General features: G+C 37.6%; 1 protein-coding gene across 2 annotated transcripts; it reads right to left on the bottom strand.

Annotated features, from left to right (window-relative positions):
* Positions 1-6517: 6517 nt before the first annotated feature.
* Positions 6518-14139, bottom strand: tbx3a (T-box transcription factor 3a). Of its 2 annotated transcripts, none has more exons than XM_027144747.2 (7): positions 13072-14139; positions 11976-12243; positions 11444-11608; positions 10077-10153; positions 9704-9861; positions 8518-9158; positions 6518-7797 (listed from the first exon to the last, which is right to left on the bottom strand). In XM_027144747.2, exons 1-7 carry the CDS (start codon positions 13482-13484, stop codon positions 7375-7377), a joined length of 2145 nt encoding a protein of 714 aa, XP_027000548.1. In that variant the 5' UTR covers positions 13485-14139; the 3' UTR covers positions 6518-7374. The 2 variants fall into 2 exon arrangements, with proteins under 2 accessions (XP_027000548.1, XP_047665542.1); XM_047809586.1 differs by having other exon boundaries at positions 11444-11590; positions 13072-14136.
* Between the last annotated feature and the right edge of the window lie 307 nt (positions 14140-14446).

Here is a 14446-nt window from a genome sequence, read left to right as displayed (position 1 = left end):
CAACCTTTTTCATTTGGAAACAAACTTTAGTTTTGATTAAATACAGGATTTGGAACAACCAGAGCTTGCTATTACAAACACATAAGAAATTAAATTTGTAATAAAAGACACATCAGTGGTGTTCATTTCTTATTGAAATAAATAAAATAAATTATGCCTCTCACTGTACATTTTAGGTTCCTTTTTGAAGTGGATCTTTTTCAAAACCAATAACAAAACAACCAAAAATAATTATTTCATTCAATGAAAATCCAACTTTTCGACTATTAACAGTTCATGCCTTGGAGTAGAAAAGGTGCATAAAGAAAACATGTATTCAAACTCAGTTTTCTACATTCTGATTTATTCTGCACATTGATCTACACATTGATCACATTTATTCTTGCCTTTTATCTGGGCACATGATGTCGCAAACCTTGACCATACACTTTTTGACAACCTCTCCCTCATTAAAGGGACGGGCAGATTTTGCTGTCTCTGCTGCCACAATAAAGCTTTACAGCCTTTACAGCAGCTTTACTTTTTGATTTTGCTTTCATGAACATAGTCTGCAGGGAAACCAGACTTTTTTTTCATCTCCTCCGAGTTCTGGAGCTTTACATCCAGGTCCTTATACTCATAATGTTTCGTGTCATAGTGTCTTGTGTTATGTTCTTTCGTTACAGACACGTTAGCTCCGTCAGCACACAAGACAAACAGGTCTGTCCTTTATATTCGTGAACAGATAATCTGCCTCCCACCTGCCTTGAAATCTCCTATTGTTCATCTTTCGTTTGGACATTTTTGTGGAGGGTGGAATTAACTTGCCCGATGTGACTGTAACATGGTTGCTAGCGACTGTCAACAGAGAATGAGGGGCGCTTGCTGTTCGTGACTACGCGTCAATACAGTGGCAAGGCATTCTGGGATTTGTAGTATTAGCGGAGCATGGGGCTAGCCAGCTGTAATGCACTTTTGATATGATCTCGCGGGCCAAATATAATTAGTTTGACACCCCTGGTACAGGATAGTTCTATCTTGACTATTTCCAACAGGTTTGGTCGCAAAAATAGAAATAATAAAAAAGCTGAATAAACTTTTAGGCTGGTATAAGCTAACACTTTAGTTGCATTACCTATAGAACTCGGATTTATTACATATAAGTACATTTCTCTGTATATTTTTTCTATTGAAATATATCAACAAGGTACATGTACTGCAGTGTTGTAATGTAACGGAGTAAAAATACTTCGTTACTGTACTTAAGTAGAAATGTCCCGTATCTGTACTTTGCTTCGCTATTTAAATTTATGTCAACTTTCACTTTTACTCCACTACATTTCGTAGATAAAATGTACACTTTTACTCCGTTATATTTCCAATAAGCATCTTCGTTACTCGTAAAATAAACTCAGAAGAAATGTGTGCGACTGCAATAAGGGAGGTTTGGCGAATCACTGCTCCTAGACGGAGAAGCACAGACACGCGCAGCGTGCACGCGCAGTCAGAGCTGGAGGCGTTTATGTATAACGTTAATCGGAAAGCTGCAAATACGGCAACCAAAAGCAGTGAAATTTCACTATTCTTATTACCAGAGTTGATAGCACAAACAAAATATTAATGCAAACAATCCATTCAATACTAAATAAAAATAACATTTATTGATTTGGTCTTTGTCTTGTGAATATTTGTTTATTAATGACTGCATTCATTGGACAGACTGTTAGTAGAGAATGCACACATACATGAACTGATTTGATCCAAGACTGGCATCATTACATCATGCATAAAATTTTGGTGTCCACTTTTGCCATTTTAAATAATACCATAACTTTTGGCTTACTATGTAGTCATATAATATATAATATAAAACAAGAAGAGTTTTATATTATATATTTTATTCTCACTGAGGGCTAAAACCCCTAAAGATGAAATCCTAGAACTGCCCCTGCTCTAATGCCTAACGTAAATCACTGAAATTTTACTTTTTACTTTTACTTCAAATACTTAAGTACATTAAATATCAGAAAATGACTTTTGATTTAGTATTGCTTTCTAGTACTTTATACAACACTGATGTACCGTAATGGGTGCACGGTGGCTTAGTGGTTAGCACGTTCGCCTCACACCTACAGGGTTGGGGGTTCGATTCCCGCCTCCGCCTTGTGTGTGGAGTTTGCATGTACAATGTTTCCTCCCGGTTCCCCATCCGGTACAAAGTAGTGGTAGGTGGCATGGTAGGTTGATTGGCATCTCTGGAAAATGGTAAGTTGGTTGGCATCTCTGGAAAATTGTCCGTAGTGAATGAGTGTGTGTGCACTGCGATGGGTTGGCACTCCGTCCAGGGTGTATCCTGCCTTGATGCCCGATGACGCCTGAGATAGACACAGGCTCCCCGTGACCCGAGAAGTTTGGATAAGCGGTAGTTCCACCTTAAATGATTGCAAATGCGATATTCAGCCAGTAGAGTCCACTATTAGACTTCTTTTCTTTTCTTTTCTTTTTATTCGTGTGGAATATTGAATAATGGCATTGAACAAGCCACTTGTGCCAATTGAATAGTTGTTATAGCTTGTTTGTTGTAGTTTTCATCAAACAGGTTCAGATAAAGTTATATAAAAGGCCTTATTTTTTTATGAGCCAAATAATAAACCCAGTATTTGGCGTGTCGAAGCATATTGGGTCAAAATGGAAAAATCACAGTTTGTCAAAGCACACATGAGACTTCTGTTTGTTATTGAATAAAATAAATAGTGGTCTAAATATGCAAGCAGAAAGTCAACTAAACTCAATCCTGTACTTACCAATGGTCCTTTATTTAGTGTCATGTTACTATTGAATTATTCAATAATTGCAATAAAACTAAAACGATTTATTTACAAGAATAAGGAATGTAAAACTTTACATGGAATTTTAAGATGTTAAGTGTGAAAAACATTTTCTGGACTGGAAACAGTTTTGATCATTTTCTTTCAATTATGGTAAGGTTTTACTGGCTGAACCAGGATAATTATCCACTCAATTCATTAACTTTTAAAAGTAAAAAAAAAACGATTCCTTTGAACATAATGTAGAAATCTGTCCAGACTTTTAGTTATTCTTTTAGTTATTCCACAATTTTTATTTATTTATTTATTTATTTATTTATTTATTTATTTATTTATTTATTTATTTATTTTTTAAATTGGATTTGGATTGCCTATGTTTTGTATTGGCCCAAGTGTTTCACCTCCTTCTCATCCAGATTGTGGTGAGTTTTTATTGGACCAAGATGTTTAAACATGGGTTGCCTGACATTAGGCATTATAAGCAAAATATGTTATTAGGGTATGACTTTTAGGTGGAAGATGACTATTAAATATTAGACATGTTTGCTTGCACACACATATTAGAGAGTAGTACTAATGCCCATATCTACTGCAGTGTGTGTTAAACAGGATGTATTCTGATTACCTATATGTTTATATGTACATACCTATTTGTATACACGTATATACACTTTGACGTTTAAAACTCTGGTGTGAAAGAAAAACCTGATGTTAAATATATTAATGCATATAATTAATGCATTATTTTTATGAAGTGGTATTTCCCTCCCTCCCTTCCCTCTTAGTAATAATGAACACTGTCATTTGAACACAAAATGATAGTACTGATCATATATGCTGCTTGTTAAGCAATAATCTTAATAAGCAATAATTGTTTTGCTGGAGGCAAGGATAAAGTAAACTGTACCTATCCTATCTCGAGATCAACTTCTATCGAGAACTTCTGCTAGACATTATATCTCCAAAAGCATCTTCAAGACTACCACTTCATAACCTACAACCTTCTACAGTCCACTAGAAATCGTTGGAAAGTGAAAGTGTTGGGACAAAACCTAAGGGTAACTTGTTTATATAATATATTAATGCATTTATTTATACACATAATTAAAAACTTTTTTAAAGTTACAATTGAAAAGTTCAGCGAGCTATTCCGCAACCAGCCACTAGATGACGAGCAAACCAAATGAAAAAGCATTACATCGTTTAAAATCACGAAACTGTAAGTATCAGCTGTTTAGAGTCAGTTCGGATTCTTTAATATTGGCTAGTCTGGGTTTATTCAGTTTCACATGAGGAGCAGAATATAGATTGCATTAAACCTCATTATTATTTCATGGTGTGGTGAGAGAAATGCAAAATCCCTCCTGTTGAAATAACATGATAATGTGATACATTACTTTATAAAGTGCTTAATTAAACATGTGGATGTCATATAAATACAGTGGATTTTCATATTGTACTGTAAACTATCTAGAAGTTGGTTTAAAGGTGAAGAGCTTATGATGATGATCTTCCAATGAATTTCACCTACTTTCAAATAATCTTTGACCCCAGTACCGGTTCCACCTATGACTAAATGTAGTTAAATGTAGTTAACAGTCTCATAAAATAATTGGACTTTATGAATGTTGGGTGGTGATGTGACCATTCTAATACTATTACAGTTACAAATCAATGAACCTTACTTGGCCTTAATGACAGATTACAATGACGTCATGATATTGCCGTCAATAAAACCTAGTCAGAGTCAAACCAGTAGAAATAAAACCCCTTCGTTTTCTTTTGCCATGTTTCAGTTGGTTTTGTATATGTTCAAAAAAGAACGAAAAGTAATGCAAATTAAATATACACATAGCTCTGTCACTGAAAAATCAAAAACTGACTAATTGATGTCAAATTATTATTTAAGGAGCATTTGAGTTCATAAATAAAATAACAACAAATGGCAATTTTGATTCGGTTATATAACAATTGTATAGCTGCAAGCATCTAGAAGATTCTAATGTCTTAACAGGGTAGATTCATGACACAGTTTATAGGATCCACACGTGTTGTTTTAGCATCACCTCCTATCAAATGCTTCTTGGCTATCTGTTAACCAAATATTACTATATTTATATAGAAGGCTCTTTGACGTGTACTTATATACTTTGCTCTTTGACGTGTACTTTGCCCTGTAACCACTGGGTGGCGATAAGCAGCTGACCTCAGCAGGAAAACATCCTTCCAACGTTATCCGGCAGACGCACTGTCGCCTGTCGAGTAATAAAATCGGTTTAGATATCGAAGGCGCCAGGTGAGCAATAGAAGGAGCAATTGAGATAGTTCGCCTGATGTTTACCTCTATTTTCCAGCGCCACCGACGTTACTTATTAACCATACTATATACAAATAAAGATAGGTGCTTTGATAAACCTGTGACTTCGGGCGCAAGCAAGTGCGCAAACACGTTATTTTACATTCTTCCAGGTTGGAAATAAACAATGAGTTTGCTGGTGCCACGGTGGCCCTCATAAAGCTTAGTGGTTCCATAGAGCTTAATGTCAAGTAAGGAATTCCGGACTGGTCGAGCCGTGCTGATCCTTTCACTTTTACCACTTCGAGGGCTGATTTTGGAAGAGATATTGTGAGAAACATCTATCAGAACAAACATTTTGTTTTACATAATAAAACAGCTTAAAGCTTATATCATTTGAATAAGAACTATTTTTCTGCTGCATCATTTTAAATAACCAACAGACCACGACATAATACACTCTGAAATAATTGTGCTTTTGGTTATATAACTAATCTATAACTACTTTTAGCTTGTATAGTTTACCCGTAAACCCATTTGATACGCCATACTATATTCCAAGCCAGAGACAAGGATCAGTATAACTTGGTGCCTTCATTATTGAAGGTACGTTCATTTTTGAGTGTGAACCCCTTGATATCTAGATTATTTGTACACTATACTGCCAACAAACACAATGCTCGTTTAAATAATAAATTGATTGATATTATCCTCCTTAACTGCACTCAACTTTAGGTTTTTTTGTATATGACCAAATATTTAACAGGTTTCTAAAAAAAAAAAGTATCTCCTTCTTTTGAACTTTCTTCATTCAAAAGTATTCTTGATTGATTTGACTTCTTTATTGACACTTTCAAGAAAACACTGCTGATGTAAACTGTTCAAACTTAAATAATAATAATAAAAAAACAAATATATACAGAAAATATCTTACTTTATACTTCTGTCAAACAAACGTAAATTTGAATATTTATACATTTTCCATGATTTTTTTTTTTGTAGGAAAAAAGAAAAATCAGTATGAAGACACCGGCGCAATGCGCTTTCGCCTTTAATGCGTTTGAACAGAAACACTTTAACACAGAACAGTATGGGACAATGGCACATGGGTCTGCTAGAACAAACCTAGCACTGCAGATATTTTGCGGGGTTCATTACAATCCATAGTCAGAGGGACGGCAATGTGAATGTCATAAGCAAAGAGAATATCTCACAAACATTTTTTACACAGTATATCAACAATAAATTAATTAACAGGTCGCCTAGGAAGAAACCGACTCCATCGTATTTACACGCCATATTCATATGAAATAATTACATAAATACTTTATAGCTACAGTATATGTCACTATTTACATTATAGTCGTTAGACCGCATCCATCGGTTAGCTTTCTATATTCCCCAATTCATATGAACGCTGGATCCAATCCTTTTTTGTGTGTGTGTACCGCGGGGTAGCTTAAAATATTAGATGATTTGTTTCATTTAGGGTGTAACCCATGTATTTATGTACACGTGGCTGTTAGAGTGATTGCAAATTCCCAATTTTTGCTTACAGTTTTTTCACTGTTTGCTCAACGACTTTGGGTACATGACTCTAAACATGAGATGAAAGTAAACCCGTTAAGAAGTATTGTATTGCACGCTCTGCTTTGTCATATTTCACGTGAGATGTAGTTGGTGTGTATTTGGTAATCTTGGTTATAAAAAAACAAAACAAAAAAACAAAACAAAACAAAACAAAAAAATTAACAAAAAAACAAGCAAACAAAAAAAACAACAACAACAACAAAAAAACGTGACATGCAGAACGTCTGCTTCCATCTGGCAGTAATGACAGGTTTAAAATAATAAAATATATAAGTAAAAAAAACAGCAGTTTTTTATTAGACAAAGAGATATCCAATAAACTAAGAATCTATTAAGAGTGCATATTAAAATGACTCTAGTGACACCCCAGCAACAGCAGCAGCTTATTCCATCTGTGACATGTTCCTTACCAAGCTGGGCGTATTCAATACTTCTACGGTAATCTATTCAAACACCAGGAGAAAAGGAGATTGTTTTAATTTAAGAAGACAAGAACACAACTAAAGATTTTTTTTTCAATTTTGTCTTTTACCAAAGTGCATTTTTAAATCGAACATTTTCTTAATCTATAGTTTCGCATCGTATGTAAACCCGCTTTCACTAGAAGGGCGTCGTCGTACACGATCCGTATCATCAATGTCCTTAATGATTCCCAATGGAGATCATGTTTAATAATTATTATTATGGAGATACGCTTCGCTCTCTGTCCTGCTTTGAATCGAGTCCGCTCACAAGGCGCTGGATGCTCTGCAACTCGTTGTTTGAATCTTTTTCAGAGCCTGTTTTTGGCGATAGAGACACGGAGCCGGATGATATGGTCGAAGAACGGCTGGTCACCTCAGACGTGGAGTCCAAAGTTGCAGATACCGGACTAGAAGCCATGACGTCCCCCTTCAGGTCGATGGTAGGAATGGCGGTTGTAAGCAAAGTGCTGTCCGGGACACTCGGTAATGAATAAGGGCTGTACCGGAGCCGCGGGCGTACGGCGTTAAGGAACGGGTGGCGATGAACCGAGGAGGTGGCTGCTGAAGAGGCAGCAGCTGCTGCTGCCATGTACGTGTAGGGATATGAGAAAAGGCCTCCAAAGGGAGACATTGCCAATCCCTGCATGGAGAAATAAATAACAAATTAAAAAAAAATCCATAACAACATTCAAGAAAAGTAGACTTGATTTGTAAAACAGGAAGACTGATATAGAACTGAAACATATACTGAAAAAAACGATGCACTGATATAGTTTCAATGCTGCTGAATTAAATTAACTGAAGTTTCCCCCTCAAACATTTGCCGGAATTAAAAAGTTTATATACTTTTAGTATACGAGAAAAGACTGAAATATTTATTTAAAGCTATAAAGTTACACAAGTGATAAGAAACCACTGTGTCCAAATCGACCTTCAGAATTATACCACAATTACAATTAATGTTAACGTTATATGTTTTTTTTCAAACACTTCCACTTCCAAAAACGTTAATATAGCACTATGTTTTCCACTGAATTATACAAAAGGTTTCCAAATGGGCTTGAAAATATATAATGACAAAACACATAAATAAGCTATTACATAAAAAAATTGAAATCAGTAATAAATGAACTATGCATAGAATATGTCCAAATAGTTCATAGTAGGGTGCGCATTTGCTCGTGATTTACGATCTTGGTGGAAAACACTGTTAAACAAGTACCGTCACACCTTGAGCAATCAAAGTTAACGATAAAAATCACATAACCTAGCTGTCTGTGTATAAACACTACACACACAAAGGAGTCTAATAAAAAAAAAGGTTGAAAAGGGTAGTCACGGTTACGACAAGATTATTTACCTGAGATGCCAGGACGTGTTGCTGCAGATGAAAAGGCACTCCCGGCGCTCCAGTCAGACTTTGCGACGGTGACGCCATACTGGCCGTGTCCATGCTGGTCACTCCTCCGGAGGACACGGCTGCCAATAATGGCCCCATCCCGGCGGCCATATTGGAAAACGCACCTCCCATATTGAACTGACTGGGATGCAAGAGGAAAGGATGGGCGCTTCCCAAGTGATTGAAAAACTGCTGCCCGGCCAAACCGGGCGGAAATCCGAAATTGTGAAAGTGGCTCTGGTTCAGATGCACGCCGGCGTCTGTCTGAACCGTCAACGGTGTTGTATAACTGTCCTTGCTTACGGAGCGGCACTCGTCCAGTTTGGGCTGCTCTCCTGCGGGACTTTTAAGCTCTTCTCCCGAGCGCGTGGTGCTAGAAATGAGCGTTACTGGACTGTGTCGTGAATCGGCACGGCTTTTCTCAGTCCTGCTCTCTCTCAAACGAGAGTCACCTTCTCCAAACGAGTTGAGTTTGTTCAAAGCACCTTCCCGTTCCTTTGCGTCTTCAGTGGTAGTGGTGGAGATTTTGCTTGAGTCTGGTCCTTCTTTAAGGTTTATGTCTCTTTCGTCCTCGTCACTGTCTTCGTCGCTGTCACAGAAGTCTGTGGGAAAAATGATAATGTCAGTTTAATAGTTATAACTCGATATTTTGTTTTGGCTTTTCAACTAAGGCAACAGGGTGAAATATTATTTGGTTATTACAATGGTGTTGACAAGTAATTAAAAACAACAGCTTTTTCGCTGTGCTGTAATATCATTATATCATGTAATGTCGTTAATAGATAATACGTAATAATAGAAAGTCAAATACTTGAAACTGTACTTATTAGGAATTATTATAAATTAGTATGAAATTAAACCTGATAAGAAAAAAAAAATGCAGGAACTAGTAGGGGATTATATATATATATATACGCACACTCACACAAACACACACGCACGCACACACACACGCACGCACGCACGCACGCACTCACACACACACACACACACACACACACACACACACACACACACACACACACACACACACACACATATATATATTTTACTTATCATTAGAAGAAACGCAAAAACTTAAAATGTTTTTTTTATTGCAAAATTATCTCAATATAGCTTAGACCCAAAGATAAACGTGCTGCCTTACCTTTTAAGCTCTGTCGACCCACGGTGGCCACGGCAGGAGATGAAGCTGGACGAAAGCATTTAAACGAAGTCTGTTCGCCGGATGAATCGTCAGAAGTGCCGTTTTCTTTTTTTTGGGGTTCCTCGTAGGATCGTAAGGATTGTAAGGCCAACTGTTTTCTGTAGTGAAACAGCACCGATGTGTCCGGTTAATGTGACGTAGATCAATAGTTTAGATTGGTTCAAAATGCAGTTTAACATTTGAAGTGAATAATTTTTTTTTAACTGATAGCATAGGAAATAATAAATGATAACCATTTGAACTGATTATTGGAGATTTAAATAATCTCTGTTATGTTTTTTTTGAGTAAATACACTCACTCAAATCTACTCACCTTTTTTCACGTCGTCCATTTCCAGTATCTCGAAAACCCTTAGCAAATGGATTGTGGTCGATTTTCAGCTGTGTAATCTGAAATGAAAGATAAATATCAGAACTCAAAATACTCAAAATATTGGTTCAGGTGATGAATTTGACAGACCAAAAGACATATCTATACATAAAGATCTTTTTCTAATTATGCAACTGATTAAAACAATCTGTGGATGTGTGATTAATAAGTATATTTTACATGTTGCAACTTACATTTTACAAATTATGTTTTTTATAATCATTACTTATTTTCTTTCTGTCGTTTTCATGATTTTTCACGTCAGTCAAACTAGGTGGTCTGAAGAGATTTCCTCCACTCATAAAATGCATTTACATTCAAATCCTGGCAGCACACACACACACAGACACAGACACAGACACACACACACAAACACACACACAAACACACACACACACACACACACACACACACACACACACACACACACACACACACACACACACACACACACAAAACTACACGTATTATACTCTCTCCTCAGCACATGCTTCTTTCCTTGCACTTACGGATATTACTATCCAAGATAATAATTTAGCTCCATTATATGAAATGTACATTGTATAACGCCAATGCATACACACACATACATACGTGTGCCCGTCCATAATCAATCCTTACTTCACTCACTCACTCTCTCCTGCCCCCCCTCCTTTCCCTGACACACACACACACACACACACACACACACACACACACACACACACACACACACACACACACACACACGGACACGCACACGCACACGCACACGCACACGCACACGCACACACACACACACACATACACACACAAACACACACACACATAAACACACATACACATAAACACAGAAACACACACACACACACACACACACACACACACACACACACACACACACACACACACACACACACACACACACACACACACAGACATAAACACACACACACACACACACACACACACACACACACACACACACACACACACACACACACACACACACACACACACACACACACAGACCACGATGTCCGGGTAGTTTGCCAAATCCTCGACCTCGTGTGATTAAATATAATCGAGATAACCTGTAAACCATACATTCCTGAGAGAGCTAGCCTACACTTTGATAGAAAATCATTTTGTGTTCTACATCTGAGCATGGACTAGTGCTCGTAATAAATCAACAAACAAAAGTTCCACACGTTTACAGCGACGTTTTTTTTTTAAAAATACAATGCACTTGTATAATATATTACTGAGGAAATTCTAATAGATTACAAACATTTAAAACAATCAGCTTAGAGCTTAATGTCTTCACCTACCTTGTCGTTTTGGTACGCAGTAACAGCAATAAAATCAGTCTCGGGGAAAACGTAAGTTCTGAACGTGCTGTAGGGGAGTTTGAGAATGTCGTTGGCCCGAACAATGTGAAATCTTGGCTGGTATTTGTGCATGGAGTTCAAAATTGTCTGCAATGAAAACAAGGCCTAGTAAATTAAAAAAAAAAAAAGTGGGCCTCATAAGAAAAACCATTTCCGAAAACCATTTCAGAATACGCATACATTTTGTTATTCCTTATTAGCCAAGGACTATTGAGTCATACGTCATTAACACAGCTTTCTGTTTCTATAAATCACATGACTTTTTTTCGTATTTGTATTTTTTAGGAAATCCAGACATTAATATCAAGACATAAATACCGTGCAAAATTATTTCTAATGAAAAACCAATGCGCATTTTAAAAAAGCACTACTACTATTACTGTTACGAATAATATTAATAATAAAAGGAAAAGAAGACACTATTATAGACTTGATGCAACATAATTATTTATACAGTAAAAATTCCACTTACAAATCCATGTTTGTCTGAGATATTGTTGGTGAGTTTAAGTTTGTGAAAGTTGACGACTTTGGACATCCATTGCTCGCCAGTTGCTGGGCTGTCGGGGTGAATGTACATCCGCTTTGGCATTTCGGGGTCAGCTTTACCGGCCACCATCCAACGCGAATTATGAAATTTATACCTGCAGTCGTCAGCCGCTACAATATCCATCAACAGAATATATTTGGCTTTCTTGTCCAGGCCAGTGCATCTTACTTTAAACGGAGGAAACATTCGTCTGCAAGAAATAGGAAACACATAAGTTTGAATAAATATGTAATCAATGTAACCTGTTGACTTTTGGAGTACAGCAATTTGATCAAAATCAGTAGCATATCCTGTGCGAGTCTATGAAAACATCAGTAAATCATTTTGCTGTTGAATATTTTTATACTCGAAGCCTAAACTTTACCCACTACCTAGAATTACTTAAAATCTTACTGCAGCCCTCGATCAATAAGACCAGTCATATAATAATTTGCATATAATAATAATAATAATAATAATAATAATAATAATAGTAATAATAACAACAACAACACTTATTGTTGTTGTTGTTGTTGTTGTTGTTGTTATTATTATTATTATTATTATTATTATTATTATTATTATTATTATTATTTGTTTGTCTGTTCAGCGACTACACAAGAGTTTAATAGCATTTTTGTGAAGCTACAAAATTCATGCTCGGGTGTAATCAATAATAAAATATCTACGGACTTGTAATTTCTTAGTCTGTAAACTTTGTACCAGGCCTACACTACTTAAATTGGGGCACGTTATGACAGGTCGGAATGCATTAATTTCAGTCATAAAATATGATTACTGTAAAGTGATGCTATAAAAATAGCATAGGTTGGGCCACATTTAACACTGTAAAATTATATTACCATGTTAGACGCCAATGTAGATTCTGAAGCACTTCATATGTTTTCCTGGGTATCTCATGCTCAGATATGCTATTTGCTAAAAATATAGTCAGAGGGCCACCGAAATCAGTAAATCAATGCAAAGAGTACCTACTTGCCTACTGATAACATTACATTCAAAAATCGCTTTGATTTACCTTCCTGATTTGGTGATAACCATTTCTGTGCCACACTTATGGAAGAGCTCCCAAAGTTCCTTTGCTTCTAGATGAACTTTCGGGTCGTCCTCTACTTCCTCCTCCGGCTCGAGTGTTTTAAGAGGCCGAAGATGAGCAGCGGCGGCCTGATGCCCTAGAGAGGAGAAATGCAGGCCGGAATCCGCGGTGCCCATCAACTGTTCCATAATGGGCTTTCCGAGAGCTCCTGGTAGTGAAAGCGAGCCGTTTGGTGGCAATGCCAACGCAGGGAAGAAGGGCGGTTGGTGGCCCAGCATGGCACTCATGGCAAACTCTGGACCCCGGTTAGGTAAAAACGGGTGGTATGCCATACTCGAACCTTGGATAACTGGATCTCTCATCAGGAAGGTCATCCAAGAGTCCAGATATTGCATATAGCAATATCTGATAGTCTAGAAGTTATGTCTTGCTTTGGGTTTTCTAACAGCGCTACAGGGCTATCCAGTTTTTTAAAAATCCGCAGAAATCCAGTTTAGTAAATAAAACCTAAGCATCCACCGCCTAGGTTCGAGTAGCGTGGTGCGTTTCGTTAGATTGATTCCAGTAAAGTGATTGCAACAGAGTACAAGAGAAGGCAATCCATTAAGTCCTCGTCGGCGTTGCTGTATAGTTTATCTTCAAATGCTGTCGTACGTGTGTACAGTTCGCTTGAACAGCACGAGAAAAACAAATACACACAAATACAAAAGCAAAAGAGTGCGAGTTACAGTGATTTGTTTATAAATATGCGTTCATGTTGCTGGTATTCAATCTACATTCTGCTGGAAACGCGTTCGCTGTGGTTGCGTTTAGATCACTCCTTCCACACAGACGCACTGGTGGCTCAAATTAATTTTCCCCGAGTACATTAGTTTATTACGTAGCCCATGTCTTCACGCACACACGCATTTCCTACAAAATAAAAAACCCACATACACACACAAACGTTAGAGAAAGTCCGTTTGGCCCGCGCGGAGGTGGCGAGTTCCCAGCATCGAGATCTTACCAGTGCTTCTGAATTCCACGAGCTGCAGAGCCGTGTGGATGTGACGCGCGTTGCCAGACGCCACACTCCGTTGATTGGCTCTTTGACGCTTTCGGGACCAATTGTGTGCCTCCGTAGGCGTGGTTTTAACAGGTCGGGTGGAGGGGAAAGACTTCGGACTTATAAAGAGGTGTTTGGAAAAACTCGATTGCCGCCGCGAGACTGCGCTGCCTCGCTCGCTGTTTGCGCGAATAACGTCGACAGACACAGGGCGCGCATGAGCAAGCGATCTGCGGGAGCCAGCGAAGAAGAGCAAAGCAGAAACGTAAGAAATCACTGCCTCATGCGTGTACCGGCACCGTTCAGCCCCTC

Source organism: Tachysurus fulvidraco, chromosome 26 (assembly GCF_022655615.1).
Source record: "Tachysurus fulvidraco isolate hzauxx_2018 chromosome 26, HZAU_PFXX_2.0, whole genome shotgun sequence".
Classification (NCBI taxonomy): domain Eukaryota; kingdom Metazoa; phylum Chordata; class Actinopteri; order Siluriformes; family Bagridae; genus Tachysurus; species Tachysurus fulvidraco.
The sequence above is the reverse complement of the archived record's forward strand: the minus strand, read 5'-3'. Positions and strand labels throughout refer to the sequence as shown.

Bases quoted from the DNA above. Each gene is read 5' to 3' on its own strand.
- tbx3a (XM_027144747.2), bottom strand. From the start codon at position 13,484: ATGCAATATCTGGACTCTTGGATGACCTTCCTGATGAGAGATCCAGTT. The intron at 10,154-11,443 runs GTAGGTGAAGAC...CTTTCATTTCAG, and splicing joins CTGCGTACCAAAACGACAAG to ATTACACAGCTGAAAATCGA. The intron at 9,862-10,076 runs GTGAGTAGATTT...GTTTCACTACAG, and splicing joins AATGGACGACGTGAAAAAAG to AAAACAGTTGGCCTTACAAT.